Consider the following 12,652-nt stretch of genomic DNA (forward strand, 5'->3'; position numbering starts at 1 on the left):
CATAGCAGTACCCTTCGTCTGAATAAAGAAATAATGACACGTGAAATAGGTGTGTGTGTGTGTATACTATTTCAGCCAATGTTATAAAGCATGCACTGGAAGGTATCACATTGCAGAAGAAAATGTTACAGAGCTTCAATACCGCCCTCGTGTGGAATATTAATGTATAATAACTCAACATCAAAAGTAACTAACAAAGTATTCTCAGGAAGAGGATCAAGAGATTCAATGATAGAGATCATACTGCTGGTGTCCTTTACCAAGGAGGGGAGCTGTTCTGCGAGTGGTCTAATCAAAAAGTCAACAAAAAATGATAAAGGTGCCGTTTCTGCATCAATGCCCGCTACAATAGGGCGCCCTGGAGGTTTTGTAACATTTTTGTGTAATTTCGGCAAAGTATAAAAAGTAGCAATTTTAAGTGTTGAAAAGCCAAAAAGTTGTGTTCTTTTTTGGTTATCTGACCAGAACTTAAATACCCATCTAAGACGGTAAAGATCGTGTTCTGAAATTGGGAAGTAGGGTAATTTCTGAGTTTCTTGTAAAAAGGTGTTGTCAAGAAGTTGTCTGACACTCCTATACATAAACAGTCCTATCCATGAGTACAACCAACCCACCCTTATCAGCAGGGAGGTAAGGACTGACATAACGGATTGTAAATCAAGCAAAGCTTGTTTTTAATCCTTAGATAAATTCTGGAAAGATATGTACTCCTGTTTTGTTCTTAAGGAGATGAACAACATCTTTTTCAACGAGTCTGCAATATGTCTCAATAGAGTGATTGTGATTGGATGGAGGTACAAAATAACTCTTACTTCGGAGTCGGAGTACCTGCAGGTGAGCAACCTACTTGTTCAGTAGAAACATCATGATTAGGGTAGCTAAAGTATTCCCTTAAAACGGATGTTTCTTAACTTGAACATGTCTACCTTAACATTGAAATTGTTGCACTGAGTTGTAGGCACAAAGGATAACCCTTCATAAAGCAAGGAGACGTGCAGGGCTCAATATCTTGCTTGATAAATTGAGGACACTCAGTCCCGTGGGTTCTGGGACCGTGTAAACTGTCCCCTCTGGTAGTGTCTCCATGGAAATAACAAACCCCTGGAGAGACACACACACACTGATGGAATCATAACATTACATCACATGGGAGCCAGCATGCACACACACAGTCTTGTTTTGCTAAACTTGTGGGGACACACAATTAACTCCTGTTCAAAATCCTATTTTCCCCAACCTTAACCCTCAACCGAACTCCTAAATATAACCTTTAACCCCTAACACTAATTCTAAACCTAAACCCCTTAGAAATAGCCTTTTTCCTTTTTTGGGGGTTTGTTTACTATTCTTATGGGGACTTCTGGTCCACATACAGTGCCTTGCGAAAGTATTCGGCCCCCTTGAACTTTGCGACCTTTTGCCACATTTCAGGCTTCAAACATAAAGATATAAAACTGTATTTTTTTGTGAAGAATCAACAACAAGTGGGACACAATCATGAAGTGGAACGACATTTATTGGATATTTCAAACTTTTGTAACAAATCAAAAACTGAAAAATTGGGCGTGCAAAATTATTCAGCCCCTTTACTTTCAGTGCAGCAAACTCTCTCCAGAAGTTCAGTGAGGATCTCTGAATGATCCATTGTTGACCTAAATGACTAATGATGATAAATACAATCCACCTGTGTGTAATCAAGTCTCCGTATAAAGGCACCTGCACTGTGATAGTCTCAGAGGTCCGTTAAAAGCGCAGAGAGCATCATGAAGAACAAGGAACACACCAGGCAGGTCCGAGATACTGTTGTGAAGAAGTTTAAAGCCGGATTTGGATACAAAAACATTTCCCAAGCTTTAAACATCCCAAGGAGCACTGTGCAAGCGATAATATTGAAATGGAAGGAGAATCAGACCACTGTAAATCTACCAAGACCTGGCCGTCCCTCTAAACTTTCAGCTCATACAAGGAGAAGACTGATCAGAGATGCAGCCAAGAGGCCCATGATCACTCTGGATGAACTGCAGAGATCTACAGCTGAGGTGGGAGACTCTGTCCATAGGACAACAATCAGTCGTATATTGCACAAATCTGGCCTTTATGGAAGAGTGGCAAGAAGAAAGCCATTTCTTAAAGATATCCATAAAAAGTGTCGTTTAAAGTTTGCCACAAGCCACCTGGGAGACACACCAAACATGTGGAAGAAGGTGCTCTGGTCAGATGAAACCAAAATGGAACTTTTTGGCAACAATGCAAAACGTTATGTTTGGCGTAAAAGCAACACAGCTGAACACACCATCCCCACTGTCAAACATGGTGGTGGCAGCATCATGGTTTGGGCCTGCTTTTCTTCAGCAGGGACAGGGAAGATGGTTAAAATTGATGGGAAGATGGATGGAGCCAAATACAGGACCATTCTGGAAGAAAACCTGATGGAGTCTGCAAAAGACCTGAGACTGGGACGGGGATTTGTCTTCCAACAAGACAATGATCCAAAACATAAAGCAAAATCTACAATGGAATGGTTCAAAAATAAACATATCCAGGTGTTAGAATGGCCAAGTCAAAGTCCAGACCTGAATCCAATCGAGAATCTGTGGAAAGAACTGAAAACTGCTGTTCACAAATGCTCTCCATCCAACCTCACTGAGCTCGAGCTGTTTTGCAAGGAGGAATGGGAAAAAATGTCAGTCTCTCAATGTGCAAAACTGATAGAGACATACCCCAAGCGACTTACAGCTGTAATCGCAGCAAAAGGTGGCGCTACAAAGTCTTAACTTAAGGGGGCTGAATAATTTTGCACGCCCAATTTTTCAGTTTTTGATTTGTTAAAAAAGTTTGAAATATCCAATAAATGTCGTTCAACTTCATGATTGTGTCCCACTTGTTGTTGATTCTTCACAAAACAATACAGTTTTATATCTTTATGTTTGAAGCCTGAAATGTGGCAAAAGGTCGCAAAGTTCAAGGGGGCCGAATACTTTCGCAAGGCACTGTAAGTATAGTTAAAAATGTCCACACACACTAATCTGCCCCACCCCTGCACACAGACACACACACACACACACAGCAAGAGGTTCGTCGGTAGAACAGAGACACAGACACACATCAAAGACTGTGTAGGGATCACGAGCAGGCCTGTGTAAGAGGCAGGGTGTCAGAGTACACTGCTTCCCTTTGTTTATCACTGAGGGTGTCTGCGCCGATGGAGACCCATCCACTGATGAAAGGAATGTTTTGCAAATGAGTTTATGAAAGGTTCTGTATTGTTGTGTTGCTGGATAATAGCCTTTGGAGATTCAAGGTTAATGAATGTGATGCAGAAATGATCACCATGGTGATTGCTCACATCAAGAGTGGTGGCTTACATGCGAGTTAAGTAAAGGAACAGCTTAGCTATGTTGCTGTGATGATTCATAGTGTGGTAAACATATCTAATCAAAACATGTTCTCCCTCATTTAGGTTTTCACTCTGGTAGTGTTAATGAAGGTTAAAACCTCTTCAGGATCGGTGGGTCCCCTGCTGGATGATTGAGCTTACGTAAACTAATGCAATTAGCATGAGGTTGTAAGTAATAAGAACATTTCCCAGGACGTAGACATTTCTGATATTGGCAGTAAACTTAAATTCTTGTTAATCTAACTGCACTGTCCAATTTACAGTAGCTATTACAGTGAAAGAATACCATGCTATTGCTTGATGAGACTGTACAGTTTTGAACATGAACAGTTATTAATAAACAAATTAGGCACATTTGGGCAGTCTTGATACAACATTTTGAACATGGATGCAATGGTTCATTGGATCGGTCTAAAACTTTGCAAACACACTGCTGCCATATAGTGGCCAAAATCTAAATTGCACCTGTGCTGGAATAATACATGATGGCCTTTCTCTTGCATTTCAAAGATGGTAGAATTTGTTTTTATTTTTTCCCCTTTTGTATTGTGTTATATTCTCCTACATTCCTTTCACATTTCCACAAACTGCAAAGTGTTTCCTTTTAAATGGTACCAAGCAAATGTATATCCTTGCTTCAGGGCCTGAGCTACAGGCAATTACATTTGGGTATGTCATTTTAGTCGAAAATTGAAAAAAAAAAAAAGAGGGGCCGATCCTTAAGGGGTTTTAAACAATGTGACACTGAGTAGGTTTGTTGAAATGCCTCTGTCTCTGTGAGTCAGAATGGAGGTGTGTGTGTGTGTGTGTGTGTGCGCGCACGCTCGCATATGCGTGTGTATATGTGTGGAATGTACTCACCACATGTCGATGGGTGTAGAATACTCTGTGGTACCCAGCAGTACTTCAGGGGGGCGGTACCATAGAGTCACCACCTCGTTGGAGTAGGTCTTAGTTGGCACAGACTTGGCCCGGGCCAGACCTGACCAATCAAACAAACAGTCATGAGCTGGATCTCAAAGAGGGAGCATTTTATCTATTGATCTGGTCTTCTATCTACATGCAGGATACGTGTTGAAAAGGTTTGGTATAATATTAGGGCTGGGACAATACCAATTTTGCAATTTTTGTTTGTATGCCTAGAATAAAAACAGGAAGCAGACCAAACTCTTTGGTCCTTTTAAAAACAATCTGTAGGTAAATTAATGTGTGCTATAGCTTGGAAAATAAATAAATTACTCTGGATGTCAACATACTGCTGTTTGTTTCTAACATTAGGGCAGTTTTCCTAAAGAAGTTAAATCGTGTTTTCTTTCCTTGACACGATACTAAAGAGTAACGCGATGGTATCGTCCCAGCCCTAGATAATATAGAGGGAGATCTGTTACTAGGTTACCAATGTCAGTGTATCTGTATGGTGAGACTATCTCTGTGTGTGTGTGTCATACCGAAGTCTGCTAGTTTGAGCTCTCCCTTGTCGTTGATGAGCAAGTTCTGAGGTTTGAGGTCTCTGTGAAGGATCTTCCTCTTATGGCAGTAGGACAGACCACGTAACAACTGGAACATAAAGATCTACAGAGACAGCGAGAGAAGGAGAGGGGGCGGAGAGGGAGAGGGAGAAGGAGAGGGAGAAGGAGAGGGAGAAGGAGAGGGAGAAGGAGAGGGAGAGGGAGAAGGAGAGGGAGAGGGAGAAGGAGAGGGAGAGGGAGAAGGAGAGGGGGCGGAGAGGGAGAGGGAGAGGGAGAGGGAGAAGGAGAGGGGGCGGAGAGGGAGAGGGAGAGGGGGCGGAGAGGGAGAAGGAGAGGGAGAAGGAGAAGGAGAGGGGGCGGAGAGGGAGAAGGAGAAGGAGAGGGGGCGGAGAAGGAGAGGGGGCGGAGAGGGGGAAGAGAGGGCGAAGGAGAGGGGGCGGAGAGGGAGAAGGGGCGGAGAGGGGGCGGAGAGGGGGAAGGAGAGGGCGAAGGAGAGGGGGGGAGAGGGGGCAGAGAGGGAGAGGGGGCAGAGAGGGCGAAGGAGAGGGGGCAGAGAGGGCGAAGGAGAGGGGGGAGAAGGAGAGGGGGGAGAGGGGGCAGAGAGGGAGAAGGGGCAGAGAGAGAGAAGGAGAGGGGGAATAGAGGGCGAAGGAGAGGGGGCAGAGCGGGAGAAGGGGCAGAGAGGGCGAAGGAGAGGGGGCAGAGAGGGGGCAGAGGGAGAAGGAGAGGGGGCGGAGAGGGGGCAGAGAGGGGGCAGAGAGGGAGAGGGGGCAGAGAGGCAGAGGGGGCAGAGAGGCAGAGGGGGCAGAGAGGCAGAGGGGGCAGAGAGGGCGAAGGAGAGGGGGCAGAGGGAGAAGGAGAGGGGGCAGAGAGGGGGCAGAGAGGGAGAGAGGGAGAGGGGGCAGAGAGGGAGAGGGGGGAGAGGGGGCAGAGAGGGGGCAGAGAGGGCGAAGGAGAGGAGGGAGAGGGGGCAGAGAGGGGGCAGAGGGGGCAGAGAGGGGGCAGAGAGGGAGAGGGGGCAGAGAGGGAGAGAGGGCGAAGGAGAGGGGGCAGAGAGGGAGAGGAGGGAGAAGGGGCAGAGAGGGAGAGGGGGCAGAGAGGGCGAAGGAGAGGGGGCAGAGAGGGCGAAGGAGAGGGGGCAGAGAGGGCGAAGGAGAGGGGGCAGAGAGGGCGAAGGAGAGGGGGCAGAGAGGGAGAAGGAGAGGGGGGAGAGGGGGCAGAGAGGGCGAAGGAGAGGGGGCAGAGAGGGCGAAGGAGAGGGGGCAGAGAGAGAGAAGGGGCAGAGAGGGCGAAGGAGAGGGGGCAGAGAGAGAGAAGGGGCAGAGAGGGCGAAGGAGAGGGGGCAGAGAGGGCGAAGGAGAGGGGGCAGAGAGGGCGAAGGAGAGGGGGCAGAGAGGGCGAAGGAGAGGGGGCAGAGAGGGAGAAGGAGAGGGGGCAGAGAGGGAGAGGGGGCAGAGAGGGAGAAGGAGAGGGGGCAGAGAGGGGGCAGAGAGGGAGAGGAGGGAGAGGGGGCAGAGAGGGAGAGGGGGCAGAGAGGGAGAAGGGGCAGAGAGGGCGAAGGAGAGGGGGCAGAGAGGGGGCAGAGGGAGAAGGAGAGGGGGCGGAGAGGGGGCAGAGAGGGAGAGGGGGCAGAGAGGGGGCAGAGAGGCAGAGGGGGCAGAGAGGGAGAGGGGGCAGAGAAGGAGAGGGGGCAGAGAGGGAGAGGGGGCAGAGAGGGGGCAGAGAGGGGGCAGAGAGGGGGCAGAGAGGGAGAGGGGGCAGAGAGGGAGAGAGGGCGAAGGAGAGGGGGCAGAGAGGGAGAGGAGGGAGAAGGGGCAGAGAGGGAGAGGGGGCAGAGAGGGCGAAGGAGAGGGGGCAGAGAGGGCGAAGGAGAGGGGGCAGAGAGGGCGAAGGAGAGGGGGCAGAGAGGGCGAAGGAGAGGGGGCAGAGAGGGAGAAGGAGAGGGGGGAGAGGGGGCAGAGAGGGCGAAGGAGAGGGGGCAGAGAGGGCGAAGGAGAGGGGGCAGAGAGAGAGAAGGGGCAGAGAGGGCGAAGGAGAGGGGGCAGAGAGGGCGAAGGAGAGGGGGCAGAGAGGGCGAAGGAGAGGGGGCAGAGAGGGCGAAGGAGAGGGGGCAGAGAGGGCGAAGGAGAGGGGGCAGAGAGGGCGAAGGAGAGGGGGCAGAGAGGGAGAAGGAGAGGGGGCAGAGAGGGAGAGGGGGCAGAGAGGGAGAAGGAGAGGGGGCAGAGAGGGAGAGGAGGGAGAGGGGGCAGAGAGGGAGAAGGGGCAGAGAGGGAGAGGGGGCAGAGAGGGCGAAGGAGAGGGGGCAGAGAGGGCGAAGGAGAGGGGGCAGAGAGGGCGAAGGAGAGGGGGCAGAGAGAGAGAAGGGGCAGAGGGGGCAGAGAGAGAGAAGGGGCAGAGAGGGCGAAGGAGAGGGGGCAGAGAGGGCGAAGGAGAGGGGGCAGAGAGGGCGAAGGAGAGGGGGCAGAGAGGGAGAAGGAGAGGGGGCAGAGAGGGAGAAGGAGAGGGGGCAGAGAGAGAGAAGGAGAGGGGGCAGAGAGAGAGAAGGAGAGGGAGAAGGAGCGAGGGAAGCCATAACGTCTCTGTCTGATGATGATTAACGGTGTTCAGTAGGCTGGACTAACCTTGACATTGTTCATGCACATGAGGTTTCCACAGTTGTCCAGGTACTGTTTCAGATCACTGTCCTGGGAGACACACAGGCACACATTTTCAGAACATTAACTTGTAAGTAAAACAAGCAGATATAACACAGGTTATTATACTGATCATGAAGTATTTGAAAGGTGTGTACTACTCACCAGGTACTCAAAGACTAGAGTGAGGGAGCGTTCTGTGTGTATGATGTCATGCAGCGTGACAATGTTGGCATGTTTTAGGTTCTTCAGTAGAGACACTGCAGAGACGCACAGAGAAAATGGTTGGATGCTGCATGGAGGAGTGAGGACACTCTAATGACATTTTAGCGCCACTGGGTGGTAGTGTTCTACTCCTGAGTTCTTCTGAAAAGCTACTGTAGTAAATCTGAGGCAAAAACCCTGTTGGTACAGTATGTGTTTTGTGAGGAGGGGTGAGAAGAGGTTAGGAGAGGTTTGATGGTTGTATTAGTCTCTCTAGATGGACGTGATGCCTCCCACAATGTACCAATGTTCCAGCATACACGTCTGTACTTAGACCGCCGTCAGTTTGGAAGAGAGGAAAGGGTGGAGTTGGACGCCAGAAAATCAGCCCAGAGCCCTGCCGTAAATGTTTCCAGCAGCTAGCTAGATGGAGCTTGCCGAGGATATTTTCCATGAGTGTATTCTGCAAGCGAGTCGTTTGCATGCGCTATGACGTTAGTGTTACAAGCTTACAACCACTGACTGGCTGTGGATAAAACTAACCTAGCTATCTTCGTCCATATTGTGTGTCCACCTCTGTCATGTTTCTGAGGGGATTATTTTTAAGCACCCACTCGTGATTTGTTGGGAGAGTTGTCTGTGTGAAGAGCGTCCTCCAAATCCAACATCATTCCCAGACCTAGCACTGTAGCTCTAGGCATTTCCGAGACTATGGTTGTATAGGGTGCTGTGTGTTTTTACCTTCCCTGATAGCTGTACAGGGCGCTCCCTCCTCGTGCTCTAACCTAATCTCTTTCAGCGCCACCAGGTTTTCCGTCAGTTTACTCCGCCCCTTAAACACCGTGGCATATGTCCCCTACACAGGAACAGGAAGTAATTGAAGCAGGAATAATTAGTTAATCACATCAGTTTTTTACATATACAATGGTCATCACTTTATGGCCATGCCAAATGTCAAACCCTGACTACTGGGCCTAACCCATAACCTTATCCCTAACACTAACCCTACCCTATAGCATTAACCCTACCCTACCCCATAACCTTAACCCTACCCCATAACCTTATCCCTAACACTAACCCTATCCCATAACATTAACCCTACCCTACCCCATAACCTTATCCCTAACACTAACCCTACCCCATAGCATTAACCCTACCCTACCCCATAACCTTAACCCTACCCCATAACCTTATCCCTAACACTAACCCTACCCCATAACCTTATCCCTAACACTAACCCTACCCCATAACATTAACCCTACCCCATAACATTAACCCTACCCTATAACATTAACCCTACCCTACCCCATAACCTTAACCCTACCCCATAACCTTATCGCTAACATGAACCCTACCCCATAACCTTATCCCTAACACGAACCCTACCCCTAACACTAACCCTACCCCATAACCTTATCCCTAACACGAAACCTACCCCATAACCTTAGCCCTAACACGAAACCTACCCCATAACCTTATCCCTAACACGAAACCTACCCCATAACCTTATCCCTAATACTAACCATACCCCATAACCTTATCCCTAATACTAACCATACCCCATAACCTTATCCCTAATACTAACCATACCCCATAACCTTATCCCTAATACTAACCCTACCCCATAACCTTATCCCTAATACTAACCCTACCCCATAACCTTATCCCTAACACTAACCCTACCCCATAACCTCATCCCTAACATGAAACCTACCCCATAACCTTATCCCTAACACGAACCATACCCCATAACCTAATCCCTAACACGAAACCTACCCCATAACCTTATCCCTAACACTAATCCTACCCCATAACCTTATCCCTAACACGAACCCTACCCCATAACCTTATCCCTAACACGAACCCTACCCCATAACCTTATACGAACCCTACCCCATAACCTTATCCCTAATACTAACCCTACCCCATAACCTTATCCCTAACACTAACCCTACCCCATAACCTCATCCCTAACATGAAACCTACCCCATAACCTTATCCCTAACACGAACCATACCCCATAACCTAATCCCTAACACGAAACCTACCCCATAACCTTATCCCTAACACAAACCCTACCCCATAACCTTATCCCTAACACTAACCCTACCCCATAACCTTATCCCTAACACAAACCCTACCCCATAACCTTATCCCTAACACGAACCCTACCCCATAACCTTATCCCTAATACTAACCCTACCCCATAACCTTATCCCTAACTTATAAAGAAGGTTTGTTTGGCTACCAGGTATCTTTGTCATTGCTGTCTCTTTTTTTGAAACATTGGCTTGTCTCATGGCAGGATGTAAGGTATTTTAAACATGACCACCTTGTTATGTAGATGAGCAGTCATAGTTGACCAGACACTAGTTCTGTTAGGACATGTGTTTACAGTAAACTAACCCCCGCCCCCTCGACCTAGACTGCATGCCATTCCAGAACACTGCTCCCACCCTGCTGTCTTCCATGTTCACTCCTCCACAGATCTGGCAGGACTGCATAGGTTTCAATATGAAGCAATATGAAGGAAACTAAATACAGGGATTGCTTACACCTATCCAGCTATTGTGAAACGGAGTGACTGAGGAGAGGTGGAAGGGGACAACTTTCTGTTATGAGATGTAGCCCAGTTGTTGACCCTAATGACTGAGCATGACTAGGACAGATGTAGCCTAGTTGTTGACCCTAATGACTGAGCATGACTAGGACAGATGTAGCCCAGTTGTTGACCCTAATGACTGAGCATGACTAGGACAGATGTAGCCCAGTTGTTGACCCTAATGACTGAGCATGACTAGGACATATGTAGCCTATTTAGTCTGACTGCTCCTCTGCACTAACAGTAACTCAGGGTTCATGAGTACAGTCTGAGACAACAGATAAGTAGCCTCTGTGTGTGAGACTACACACACCAGTTCTATAAATCAATCTAATATTGCTATGTAGAACTAGGTATGCAGTAGGGGAGACCGGGGTTGGTTGTCACACGTTTTACTCTCGTGTAGTTCTCAGCACCAGTATATCTTACAAGACTCTTTTCAACATTATAGAAAGAAACCTTTTGGAACAGGAAAAGAAGCACTATAGCATACATAGTCTTAGAACTAGCCAAGCCTTTCTTTGATCAAACAATATTTCAAACAAAATTCTGGATTTTTTGACTTGAGAACAACATATGACATTTTGAGTAGGTTTGTGTGGGTGTGTGTCAGAAACAATGTGTGCGGCAACAAACCCAGATGGCGCAGATTCCTCTGCCCAACGGATGTATACATGATGCATCGGGGAGATGCCGTTTAGACATCGTTTGCAAATTGGCAAGACGTCTCAGATGTATTTAGAATATCTACATTCTAAATTCTACATCGTTTACACGTCGGCCAGGCATCAACATTATTTTCTGCTGTCGGCGACGTCTTTCCTCTGTGTAAACGCTCTCCACACTACATATTCCCAACACATTTTGATATGTCGGCCAAAAGGGTTTGTGTTTACTGGTAAGGGAGGTCTTTATAGCAACAGCACAAAAGAGCTTGGGATTTATTGTATACTGGCAGTGGCAATGTCCCCAATTAATATATGGTTATAATGGAGTTGATAGGGACAACCAACCAAGTTCCATGTGACAATCCCCCCCCCAATGCTAATTACCACATGGCTTGACCTAGCAACTTAGAAATAGGTTTGGGATGGAGTCTTTCTGCTTTTTAATAAACATAATTTCATAGTTCTAAAGATTTATAAAGAACTTTATTTTACTTTCTCTTATGAAATACACAAATTCCTCTCATCTCAGGGGTTAAATAGAAGGTGAAAATCCACACACTGAATAACTACACTGGGAATACCCACACACCTTTAGTTTCAACCATTCTAATTTCTCTGTGTCCTGCACCTATTAAAACAGCTGGACGTGTGCCTTAAACTGCAGCTGAAAACGCGTAACCATAGCGACATTCTTACCTCTCCCAGTTTTCCCAGTTTCACGTACGTCTCCAGCTTTCCAAAGCCAATGTCAGACTGTATGGAAAAATACACAAGGTAGCATAAAGTTATGCAACACCCAATTCCCCCTATGTGAGAAAATAATTGCCCCCTTACGCTCAATAGCTGTTTGTGCCCAATTTTTGCCCACTCTTGCTTGCAGAACTGCTGTAGATCAGCAACATTTGTGAGTTTTCAAGCATAAGCTGCTCATTTTAAGTCCTGCCACAACATCTCAATATCTCAATTGGGATTAGGTCTGGACTTTGACAGATGGCCTGATATTCTCCTGTAGAATTCTCTGATACAGAGCAGAATTCATGGTTCCTTCTATTAAGGAAAGTCGTCCAGGTCCTGAGGCAGCAAAGCATCCCCAAACCATCACACTACCACCACTACGCTTGAATGCTGGTATGAGGGTTTTACTGTAGAATTCAGTGTTTGGTTCTCGCCAGGCATAATGGGACCCATGTCGTCCAAAAAGTTGACTCAAGTTTGCTAAAAAGCACCTGGAAGCATCTGGATGATCAAGACTCTGACAATGTTTTTAAGACTCTGTTTTATGGACAGATTATTCAAACGTATAACTTTTTGGATGCCATGGGTCCCATTATGCCTGGTGAAAACCAAACACTGCATTCCACAGTAAGAACCTCATACCAACAGTCAAGCATGTTGGTCATATGATAGTTTGGGGATGCTTTGCTGCCTCAGGACCAAGACGATCCAAAAGATACAATCAAATGGCTAAAAAGCAACACATTTTAAGTTTTGGAATGGCCTAGTCAAAATCCAGGCCGAATCCCAATTGAGATGTTGTGGGAGGACTTGAAATGAGCAGTTCATGATTAAAACCTCACATGTCACTAGTTAAAGCAGTTCTGCATGGGAGAGTGGGACAAAATCCTTCCACAGCGTCGTGAGAGACTGATCAACAACTACAGGAAGCGTTTGGTTGCAGT

General features: G+C 47.3%; 1 protein-coding gene across 1 annotated transcript in view; it reads right to left on the minus strand.

Moving 5' to 3' along the window:
• LOC110494387 (cyclin-dependent kinase 18) overlaps positions 1-12,652 on the minus strand; it is a 60,108-nt gene that overhangs the window by 5,188 nt on the left and 42,268 nt on the right. Inside the window, exons 5-10 of the mRNA XM_036950442.1 lie at positions 11,670-11,726; positions 8,445-8,559; positions 7,665-7,759; positions 7,488-7,550; positions 4,846-4,969; positions 4,259-4,379 (exon numbers count right to left, since the gene is read on the minus strand). Of these exons, the coding sequence (XP_036806337.1) occupies positions 4,259-4,379; positions 4,846-4,969; positions 7,488-7,550; positions 7,665-7,759; positions 8,445-8,559; positions 11,670-11,726 (575 nt within the window). The remainder of the gene's footprint in view (positions 1-4,258; positions 4,380-4,845; positions 4,970-7,487; positions 7,551-7,664; positions 7,760-8,444; positions 8,560-11,669; positions 11,727-12,652) is intronic.

This window comes from Oncorhynchus mykiss, chromosome 17, assembly GCF_013265735.2.
Source record: "Oncorhynchus mykiss isolate Arlee chromosome 17, USDA_OmykA_1.1, whole genome shotgun sequence".
In the NCBI taxonomy this organism is placed as follows: Eukaryota; Metazoa; Chordata; class Actinopteri; order Salmoniformes; family Salmonidae; genus Oncorhynchus; species Oncorhynchus mykiss.